Source organism: Medicago sativa, chromosome 5, assembly GCF_051527215.1.
Source record: "Medicago sativa cultivar Bolivia chromosome 5, Bolivia_mono, whole genome shotgun sequence".
Taxonomy (NCBI): Eukaryota; Viridiplantae; Streptophyta; class Magnoliopsida; order Fabales; family Fabaceae; genus Medicago; species Medicago sativa.
In genome coordinates, this window is record NC_140753.1 from 59894778 (window position 1) to 59906414 (window position 11637).

General features: G+C 31.8%; 1 protein-coding gene and 1 pseudogene across 1 annotated transcript; both read right to left on the reverse strand.

Annotated features, from left to right (window-relative positions):
* Positions 1-6504: 6504 nt before the first annotated feature.
* LOC146923616 (putative helicase MAGATAMA 3) lies at positions 6505-10615 on the reverse strand. The gene is made up of 5 exons (XM_085708783.1): positions 9639-10615; positions 9225-9552; positions 8856-9114; positions 7691-7927; positions 6505-6850 (listed from the first exon to the last, which is right to left on the reverse strand). Exons 2-5 carry the CDS (start codon positions 9520-9522, stop codon positions 6829-6831), a joined length of 816 nt encoding a protein of 271 aa, XP_085564909.1. The 5' UTR covers positions 9523-9552; positions 9639-10615; the 3' UTR covers positions 6505-6828.
* LOC146923617 (uncharacterized) lies at positions 10339-11387 on the reverse strand (annotated as a pseudogene).
* Between the last annotated feature and the right edge of the window lie 250 nt (positions 11388-11637).

Sequence of the window (11637 nt, forward strand, 5' to 3'; positions counted from 1 at the left end):
TACTTTTTTTTAAGGACTCTTTTTTTTTTTGAAGAAATTGTATCTACTACTCTGTTAGTCTATTACTCCCTGTTATACTGAAATGTCAAACAAATTTACATGTACTTGATCAATTTCTTAATGTCCAAATGAGAAACATCCGTATGAAATGCTGATATATATGCACACGTTGATTTAAAATTTATTTTATACTTTTTGCAGATAATGTCTTTGGATTGTAGGAAATGCTACAACCTTAGTTAAATAGTAATTCTGTGTGGAGAAAGGTTGTTGTTGATGTTAAGGAAAGAGATTGTTTCCATAATGCACCTTGGAAAAGTGAAGAGTAAAGATTAAGAAATATTTGATTAATAGTTTCCATAATGCACCTTGGAAAAGTGAAGAGTAAAGATTAAGAAATATTTGATTAATAGTTTCCATAATGCACCTTGGAAAAGTGAAGAGTGAAGATTAACACATCAGTAGGGACTGCAGTGCCTAATAGTTTTCTCAACTATTTGATTAATAACTCATTTTTGATTAATAACTCATTAATGGTACCAGTGATGGAGGTCCTTGTCACTTATGAATGAGTTTGGCTAAATTACAGGATGGGCTGGGAATGGTTTGAACGGGTCATCAAGACATATGAACATATCTGATTTTCCCTTCAAATACTTTTCCCCCTATTTTTTTCCTTTTTCCTTTTACCTCTTCTGTTTTAATTATTTTCTCCCTAAATTGTCATGCATTTAATTTTAACAATTGAATAACGAGTTCTGCTTAAAAACGAATTATCAAATAAAACTCAAAACTCAAATTTATATTTTGATCGATCAATTCTTAACCAAATTTTACATAACACCGAACTTCAAATTATGAGGATATCCTGTTGTTTTCGGTGTATGGAATACACTGTGTGAGCTCTCTATTTATAGAGAAAGTTCACAACTAATAAGTGAGAAAATTTGGGAGCAAGTAATTCTCATATTAGATCTAGTACAAATATATCTCAAATTGAGCATCAAAATATATCATATTGAGTAAAAAAATATATTATTCAGTACATAAATATATTTCAGATCAGTACATAAATATATTTCAGATCAAGTACTAATTTAATTATTTAATTTATCATTTTCAAATAATAAAATATATATCAACATATATTTTTTCTCTAGTGCTTACTTCGTTCACATAACTATATATGTACCCCCAATAATTAGAGGTACACCCCTACTATATAAACACTACTCCCTCCGTCTCTAAATAATAGTCGTTTAAGGTTTATGCACGATTATTAAGGAAATGATTGATTGTGTTGATTTTGATGGTAAAATTTGTTTCATTTACTAAAACACCCATATTAATTATAGTTAGTGGAGTAGTTAAGTTGGATTAAATTTAATAAATAAGGGTATAATAATGGAAAAAAATAATAAATGCTGCATTGGTATTCTAAAGTGACAATTATTTTGAGAAAAAGAAAAAATGGTAAAGAGACAATTATTGTGAGACGGAGGGAGTACTAATGTGTGTGTTCTATCCGAAGTGGGAACACTAGTTCTACCCAACATAGGAATTTGTGTTTATAGTCTTTTTACTCAATTTCCACACATGTTCCAACATATCCTTCTCCTACATATCGGAGAGATAACACCAAAGAAAACAAAAATTATCACTGTACCTTATTATTCAATTTCACTCTTCATATTTAATCATATCCATGCGTGTTTATATATAAGACGTTGCAGACTCGTAAATCCATCGAAAATAGACCAAGACTAACATGAGCTACCAAAACAATATGTTCTATAATAACCCTTTTTATTTATTTAAAATCAAATAAACCATGTGTTTATATATTCCAGTCATATTTTCATACAACCTAATACCTATACCATTAGACTATGAAATTTCATAAGAATTACGTCCTTCAAAAGAAAAGAAAAAACTCATAAGATCTAATAATAGACTTCTCTTCCCTCTCTTTCCTTAGGGTCCGTTTGGTTCGAGAGTTTTGGAGGGGATGGGAGGGGAGGGGAGATTTTTAATTTGAAGTGTTTGGTTCAATTTTTAGAAGGGGATGGGAGGGGTGGGGAGGGGAGCAAATTTTATTGCACTGCCAAAATTATCCTTATATTAATTTAAAATCTCAATATTATCCTTGTAACGTAACAACATTTATTATTATTAGGTTATATTATTTTGAAACAACTTTTACTATTATTAGGTTATAGGTTATATTATCTTGTAACAACTTTTATTCCATATTATTAACAATTTTTCTTGTAACAACTATTTATTACTACTTGTAATTGTAACAACCCTATTACTAATTCATTATTCCATCGTCTACATTGTGTTGTTATCGATTACATCGTTATTGTTTCGTTACTTTATTATCCTTATTTAATTAAGTTTAAGGGTAAAACAGTAAAATAATTTTAAAATCCCTCCCCTCCCCTTGTGAACCAAACACACTTTTAATTAAAATATCTCCCCTCCCCTCCGTTAAAATTCCTCCCCTCCCCTCCCCTCCCCTCCTAATTCTCGAACCAAACGGACCCTTAGTTTCCCTTCCCTTGTGTAACCATAATCTTCATGAATTCTGCCTATACAATTTGTCTCACTCTGAGAATCACAAATAAATCTACCCTCTTTTGAATTCACTACTTTTATTTCAAATACACGGAATGGATTCAAGTTACTTAACTCTTTTCAATTGAATCATACTCAAGCCAAAACAAACAAAAAATTATTGTACGATTTCAGCTAGTATTGAAAAGTAAATATGTTTCCTTAATTACTGAAAATTATCCAAAGTAAAAGAAATCATTATAAAGCTCAAGAAGACAAAACAAAACAAAAAGAACAAAAGTCAAATCCTAAAAATGAAATGCAAAAATCAAAGACTATTCTTAGATGTAGTAATCGGCGATGGTCATCTAGTCCATCATCATGCGGAACATGAGGTCAATAGTTGACTTGTCTTGTATGTTGTAACTGGCAAGGGTCCCGCGATAATGTAATGGTATTCCGGAAAAGTACAGTTCTTGATCGTGCACTGGGATATCTTCCATGTCACAAATCTTCTCATGAACGCTGAGTATCGTGTCTGAACTGTTAACCATCAAGGGGAACATCTTCCTTCCATGCCTGATGTTTATGAATATTTGCATCTGCACCGCAATTGCCAACACATTAAATTTTCATACCATACACATATAAAAGAAATCCATGCATGCAATACAAGAAATATTGATAAATAAAATAAAGAAATTGATCAAAGGAAATTCATGCACACGTATAAAGTAAATAATTAACATCATACACATACAAAGTAAATTCACATCATACACTTACAGGATCGGAGTTGCCATTCATCTTGCTACTATCGTCAGTTGTTGTCGCAGAGAAGAGAAGAGAGTTTGAATGAATGTTAGGTTTTCTATTTTGGCTAGTATTGAATAAGGCTTTATATATATACTAGCTCCTTCGTTTGTTTGTTTTCCCTAAAAAGGTATTCATGGGGCCGGTTGAGTTTATTTTGGCTAAAGTTGTTATCCATCAAACTTAATCGGTTTGTTTGTGTAAAATAATTGTTTTTTTAAGTGGAAAATAAATGTATCTATTACTCTATTATTTTTTTAAGGGAATTTATTACTCTATTAATTGATGTGGCGATTTTAAATATTTTGATTGATTGTTTTCGAATTAAACTCGTCTTACTTGGTTAATTCTTTTTTTTTTTTGACGTTTACTTGGTTAATTCTTTAATGACCATAACTTAATCATTTACGATAACAAACTTAGAAAAATAAGAAAGTTGTTATTTTTTCTTCATAAAAAGTGGAGAACTTCTTAAAAAAAAAAACAGATAAACCAAATTCTTTCGATTAAACTCATAATTATCCTAATGTTTAATCAACAATTAAATCATTATTAATTTAATGTTAAATAAAAATAAAAAACTATTTACTAAAAAAAATTATTAACCAAATTTTTATTTTGTGGAATAAACACAACTAATACCGTGGGAGTGGATCTACTATATATCCATACTTCTATAGGACGTCCCCGTCTTTTCGCTCTTTTTTTTACTGTGCTAACGTTTGAAAATTATGAATGATATTTTTTTATTTTTTTTATTTGCATGTGGTTCAACTTGTCACAGAGGGAACATCTCAGTTTCATCATTATTCGAATGAGCTAGAGATTATTAGAGATTTCATGGCAAAAGATTGGTCAATATCGCTTCATCACACCCTTCGCGAAGGGAATGCTTGTGCAGATGTGCTAGCAAAGTTGGGAGCTAATAACGTAGATCCTTTAATTATGCTCCAAACGCCTCCTTCTAGTTTGTCATTAGCTTTGCTAGCTGATGCTCTTAGGGTGTCCTTTGTAAGGATGTAATCCCTTTTTTTTCTTTTCTTTTTTCTTCTTTTTCTTTTCTCATGTAACCAAAAAAAAAAGTTATAACAAACTAAATTAACCATGACTATCTACTTCAATGACATCAATAATGTAACAAAAAATACAATCTAAATTCCTTTTTTTTTAATGACACCAACAACCTTTATTATAGATATTATAGAAAAAGTTGTTTAAGCGTATAATTGGGATAATAAAAAAGTAAGTATAAATATACTCATCTAATTTGTTACACTTTTTAAATGATAAAGGAAAAAAAATCAGACATGTATATATTCATATCGTGTTTGTTACATTTTGTTTAATATTTAAATTTATTCTTATTTATTTGTTACATGAGTTATTTGTATTCAAAAACGAAAATTTCTGCAAAAAAAATGGTTTTTAAATGACCTATTAGGGGGTATTCTAAAACAATTTTTTTACGGGGGTAAATAAAAAAAAATTACAGGGGGAAACCGGAAATGACCTATATTACAGGGGTAAAGCACCATTAACCCTAATATATACTAGCGAAAAGACGGGCACTCACGTGCCCGTTTTTCCGCTCTTTTTATTGCGCTATCGTTTAAAAATTATAAACGGTATTTTTTTTATGAAATATATACACATACATTAGCGTTTAGAGTAATACTTTATGTCTGTTTTTTTGTTACGCTAATGCGTATACTTTTATTTTAGTGTTGCATAATGCGTATAATTATTAATATAAAATTTTGATTTTAATTAAAAGTACAAGTATAGATGCCTAAAAATATTATACTTATATATATATTCTGCATCTTTATATTTTAAAAATATAATATCATATAATATAAATTCTTATCTTTTTGAATGACACAAAAAATATGGTATTCTTATAAAGAAATTTGTTATAGAGTATAATTGGAAAACCAACTATTTTGATATTATTTATTCGTGTTATTATTTGAAATAGTCATAGTATAGATAAATAGTCATAAATCGAAATAAAAGAAGTCTGTCATTTATTCAACAAAAGTACAATTTGAAATAAGAGAGATGAAATATAACCTAAATAAAATTAGGAGGTAAATGACCTTTCCGAGACCTCTTTGCGGTGAATGTTCGAATAATATCAACATCATCAAGTGTCTTTTGTTGTGCGCGTGTGAAAAATATTTGTTGATGCAAATATATTTTTAAAAGAAATATTTAATGCAAATATATTTTGCGCTAAAGAAGAAAAAAAACGTATCTTCAGCGTGATATCCGTTCCAAATTTACGAGTTATATTTCTAAAATGAGAGAATAGAAAAACAAGGATTAGAAGCCAACGACAAAACTAGGGTTTGTAGAGATCTCTCTTGGCAACAAACACTAGGGTTGAGATTGAATCACCATTGATTCACCTTGAAAAAAGACTATTAAGTTGCTTGATTAATTTGCTTCACACATCAAGTTTTTATTGGTATGATTTTTAATAAATTCACAACGCTGCATCTTTCCTCCTCCTCCTCCTCCTCCTCCTCCTCCTTCCTTTCAAAAAACTAGGAATACACATGCTTTTACATAAAAATTGTTGAATCATCTCTAAATTATTTGTTAATTGGTAAGTCTTTTGTTGTTTTCTTATTCTTGTAGAGCATGAGGACAGACAGTAAAGTTGTTGACCATAAATATATGAGTTCAGGTACGGATTTTTTTTACAAATATGGGCATAGGGACGGACACTATAGTAATAGTATCCTATCCATTAGAGGTTCATTGACATTCTAGTAATATTATTTTATATAAAGTCAACATTAGTTTCTTTTAACAGTATTCAAGATTGTTTAAAAACAATAATTTAAGCAAATGTTATGAATGATGCGGTTATTTTTTTTAAGTAAAATCGAAAGTGTAAAAGTATAATTATGATCAATTTTGTCATCTAACTATGCTGGTACTCCATCAAACAAACAATGATTTGCACCATCCTAAAATTATATTAGTAAAAACAAAGAAATTAAAATATGGGTGACATAATTATCAAACACAAAATAAAAAAAAATCAATCCTTCAAAAAAAAAAATCAAACACAAAATTACAGATAAAAATAGCATGAAATGAAAATAAGACAATCTAAATCAGTGAAAATAAAGATTTGAGTCAATAGAAGGAGGAATTAAATTGCACCAAGAGTTACATTAGGATGGTTCCAAAAGAAGCAAGCTAATCATCACAAGTATTCCTCTCTATAGATGACCAAGACAAGTGCACGAGGACTGAGGTGTGTTAATTTGTTATCTTGTGCCAAACAAAAAAAAAAAAAGAAGAGGATAGCTCAATCATCCATGGGACATAAAGCCAGCAGGTACATATCTTCAGGACTAAGTTATCTAAACAATTCTTGAAGGTCCAGTCTTCAAGATAATCCAGTATTCCAAGAGAAAGAAAAAAAACATTGATCATTCTTCACCACCTTGGTTTCCTGGGCCTTGCAACAAAAACACAATAATTCCTCATATTAGCACTTATCCTAGGGATGAACGAACATAAGAGTAAGACACCTTTGATCATAAATCCTATATAAAGACAGGAAATTTAACACAAAAAACATCTAATATAAAGACAAGATTCTCGTGAGCAACTCAATTGGCATAGAAATTTTAGTATGCGGGGCAAGAAGTTCAAACTCTGAATTTTCCATTTATTCATTGGTGAATTTGTAGTCAATAGATGATGCCAAAAGAAAATTACAAGAGACCGGATTAGTGATACTCCATAAACATAACTTTACCAATAAGAGAAAAGCCGTGCACAAAAGAACGAGTTCTCCCAACCGTTCCCAGCTACCACACCAATATCTTGACAATGGTGGCGGAGCAGGCAACAATGTCCACAGAGACTGATCATAAAGGTTTCAGGTGCGGCAAATTGAGTCTGTTGTTTATTTTGTAATTTAAAATTGTAGTGTCTTGGTTTAAAATTGTGATAAGATTTGATTTTGGCTAATTTATTTATTTTAAACAATATATGCAAGGGAGTTCATGATTGTTCTTATTTAATTGCGAGGCATAGAAGTATTTAACATATTTTAAACATCTGGGTGGACATTATTGTAAAAACTTAAGTTTGATATTAGCATGAGAGCAATTCATCAAGATAATAAGTATATTAAACAACAAATATGATCGCAACAAGAACATATAATTCAGCTCCAAATTCTATGAATAGGACTAACAAGATTGCCCCACTTGAAACTAGATTTTTCCCATTACTATTTGGAACAATAAACATAGCTATTAATATTATAGATAAAATTGGTTCCACTAACCTGGAGGAGGAAGTAGTTGTTACTTCTGATTTTTCACCTAAACTTAGCTTCATAAATGGAGACTTAGATCCTTCAAGTAGTTTGATCTCGAACAAGACATCATTAACCCGGGCCAAGTTCTTGTCCTCTACAGCATTATGGAAACAATCTCTTCTCTTAGCGTCAAGAACTACATTTCTCCAAACCGAATCACTGTTGATTAGAGTAGCTGCATTTCCTAATATCCAAAGGCAATATCTGCGCAAAATGAACTTGTAAGTTTTCGATAAGAGCAGCAATGCAGCATAGCAAAATGAAAATTGTGAGAATTTTTTTTTCTGCCCCTATCACCAAAAAAATTGATATGTCTGCCCCTAGTTGAAAACTATTGATACAAATGCCCCTATTCTCCATTTCACTTGGCGAGCATATCCATTTTTTCTGAACATGCCATTTTTTATATATTTTTTTCCTGTTCTTTGTTTGACATGGCGAACATGCCATTTTTTATTTATTTTTTGTTTTTTTCTACTTTTGACATGGCGAGCATGCTCTTTCAATTAGATAAAGACAGTAATATTGTGGGAATCACGAAGGCAACTTCTTTCAATTAGTTTTTTAATTAGTTACGTGCAACTGGTATTGGAAGTTATACCCCGGTTACTATTATAAGCAAAAGTTCACTTTTTAGATTTATTCAATAAATAATGTATGTAGTCTATATATAGTCCACATACATCATTTATTGAATGAACCTAAAAAGTCAACTTTTGCTTATAATAGTGACCGGAGGGAGTATATAAGAACACTATGTACAAGTACAAATCAATGAGCATCCATTAATCCCATTCATTACTTTACACAGAATCTTAACAATGGCTGCAATATGGCATGCTCGCCATTTTAAATAAAGAGCACAAAAAAAAAAACTAAAATGGCTAGTTCGCCATTCAAAATAAAGAACGTGAAGAAAAAACCAAAAAAAATATGTTCGCCAACTAAAATGTAAAGCAGCACAGAAGTTCAGAAAAAAGCCTGCAAGATGTTGAAAAAATGGTTATGCTCGCCAACTTAAATGAAGAACAGGGGTATTTGTATCAATAGTTTTCATCTAGGGGCATACATATCAATTTTTTTGGTCATAGGGGCAGTAAAAAAAAATTCTCGAAAATTGTATTTAACATACCTAGCCCTAGTCATAGCCACATTTGCTCTTTGTCTATTTGAAAGAAAACGAACATTACCACTTCCATTTGATCTCACAGTAGATAGTATTATAATATCTTCCTCACTGCCTTGGAAACCGTCAACAGAACGAACATTAACAGAAAAGTCAGAATTAGAATCCCAAGTGTATTGCTTAACTTTCTCCTGGATTTCATTAACTTGAGCATTATATGGAGATATAATTCCTATGCTTACTTTCTTCTTTGTCCTCATGAACACTGGCAGAACAAAAAATTTCATCGTTACACTTATAAATGCATAATTAATACTGAGATTAAAGATTTCTTATTTACCGAAATACAAGACAAGATTTGAAATAGGAATTGACCTTTATTAAGGCTTTTAATCATCTCTGAAATAACAGCTACCTCAACCATGTTCTTCAGACTTTGTCCACAATGTCCAAGTTTCTCTTTACCCTTAGCTATGTTAATAAAAGAATAAGAAGAATACATATCTCCGACAAGGAAAAGCTTGTTATAGTTTACTTCCTTAACGACAGGAACATCAGATAGCTTCTCATCATAGAACTCTTTGCATGGGAATAGGCTAATGGATGGATGCATTCTATATTGAATATTTAGCATATGCCTCTTGTATCCTAAAATTACCAGCCTCTCAAACATACTTCGGCCAAATTCACATTTATCTGCAATCTACAAATATATAATAGTTTTGAACATATTAGACAAAATCTTCAATTACAGATAAAAATCAACAATTAAATGCAATGATCAACTACCTTGCTTTTCACCAACGCAGGAAGTTGTCTCTCATCTCCGATCAGGATGCAATTGCGGAGACCAGACAGCTGTAATGGAATTGTTGATTCACATTCTTTTAGCTGCGCGGCTTCATCGATTACTAAAAATTGAATAGGGCTCACCTCCTCTGTGTTTAGTTTAACAGAACTTGATGCAGTACAGAAAGCGAACTTAGTACTTTAAGGCACTCATCTCTTCTGACGTAGAATGCTTGAATGTATGCAGGAAAGCTTTCATCTTCACCACTAAAGTGATTTTTCTTGAATTTGGCCTGCCACAAAGAAATTCCAAGAGATCTTAGCAAATCAAGAGCTTGAAGCATTTTTTTCACTGTTTCAAGGGAAATGAAAGACTTTGGCATGTGGGTGTATAAGGTTTGCATCAACAACTTGAGCTTCTCCCTTTGTTCACAAAATTTCTGCTTGTATGTAAATGCCAATACTGCCCTAAGCTTTTTTTTGCAAGCAAATTTCTCCATGGACTTGAGCAGCCGTATCATGGATCGCAAGTTAGTCTCCCATCCAATATTTGGATCAAAGCACCGCTTGAGATTCTCTACACGGTTATCAAGAAAGATATCGACAAGGCCTGGATGAGAACTTAGTTTCATTCTCTTACTATTGCCAAAGAGCACAATGTCACCTAGACCATATGTTTCAAGCTCAAGTGAATCCATAACTAACCTATGCAACCGAATTGCAGTTGCAAAACTGCAGTATTAGTAGGAGCACAAGTCAATGTTCTAGTTTTTAACTTGAGTAGAGAAAATAGCAAGCATGCAACTGTCTTTGTTTTTCCTGTCCCTGGAGGTCCCCATATAAGTTTGACATTAGAATGATGACAATTTATCATATTTGCACTTCTCAAAACAGCATCTTCCTGAGATTCATTCAGTTTCTGAGAGCAAATGATGGTGTCTTCTTTGGTGAGCAAAGATTCACTATTTTCTTCCGAAAGGCAATTTTGACAGTTTTCTCCACTCTGAAATCAAAGATAGAATTAAACAGGTTAATTATTCAATGCAAAAACATTTTACATGACACAATGCACATGTATTTCACAGTAATTGCCGACCTTGGATTTATTGTGTATGTTAGCGTTCCATAGTATGCTACATAAGAAATGAAGGAGAAATTCATTCGTATCAAAAAAGTTATTCTTACAATGAGATGCGGTCCCAACACTGTTTTTATTATGTTGAGGTGTTCACCCTCGGAGGGTGAATTCAGCTCATTTGAAATACGAAGATTTGTTGTCAAGTTCATAAGGTAAACTGCATACAGTTTGGGCTCTTCTCTATTCCCCAAATCATGTTCAGTATCCTTCTTCAGGCATTTGGATGATATCTGAAAATCTTTTTTTTGGCTGATCAACATAGCCAATATGGTAGGGATGTTCAAGTCATCTAAGCTTTTGGGTCTAATGTTCGTGAAAGCAATGAGATCTCCACTTCCAGGTTCATAATTTCCACCATCTTCCACACTATACATTGTACTCTTCTACTGTATGTTATGGCGGAACTGCTTGAAATGCTTTTGAGCTTTGGGAAGTTGCAATTGCTTGCTGTTTGTAACTTTCTTGATTTCACAAAAGGGAGCTCGAGACACACCAGACAAGCTTGATGATAAATCAGTGCGCGTTTCCTCAAACAACAGAGGAATGAAAGAGTTCTTGTAATCCGTTGCTGACTTAAATGTCTCTGGAATCTTATTAACCTGAGAGAACATATAGGTTTTCCTAGTGTTAGTAGTTAGAACATCAGATAGTAGCAAAATTAAACATAAATCCACAAATAAATAGAAGAAATGAAAATGGAAGAAAAGAGCAATTTTCATTTCATACATGACAACTTTTTTATTTATATCTAAGTGCATTACAATGTCAAAAATGCAGTCCATTATCGGGAAACTGAAGAATTATCAAAGAGAAGTAACTTTAGACTTCACTGCCAACTTTGATCCTTCGATTGTTGCATAA

Bases quoted from the DNA above. Each gene is read 5' to 3' on its own strand.
- LOC146923616 (XM_085708783.1), bottom strand. From the start codon at position 9,522: ATGTTTGAGAGGCTGGTAATTTTAGGATACAAGAGGCATATGCTAAAT. The intron at 7,928-8,855 runs GTATGTTAAATA...CATTTTGCGCAG, and splicing joins GTGGCTATGACTAGGGCTAG to ATATTGCCTTTGGATATTAG. The intron at 6,851-7,690 runs GTTAGTGGAACC...TTTTGTTGCAAG, and splicing joins ACAACTACTTCCTCCTCCAG to GCCCAGGAAACCAAGGTGGT.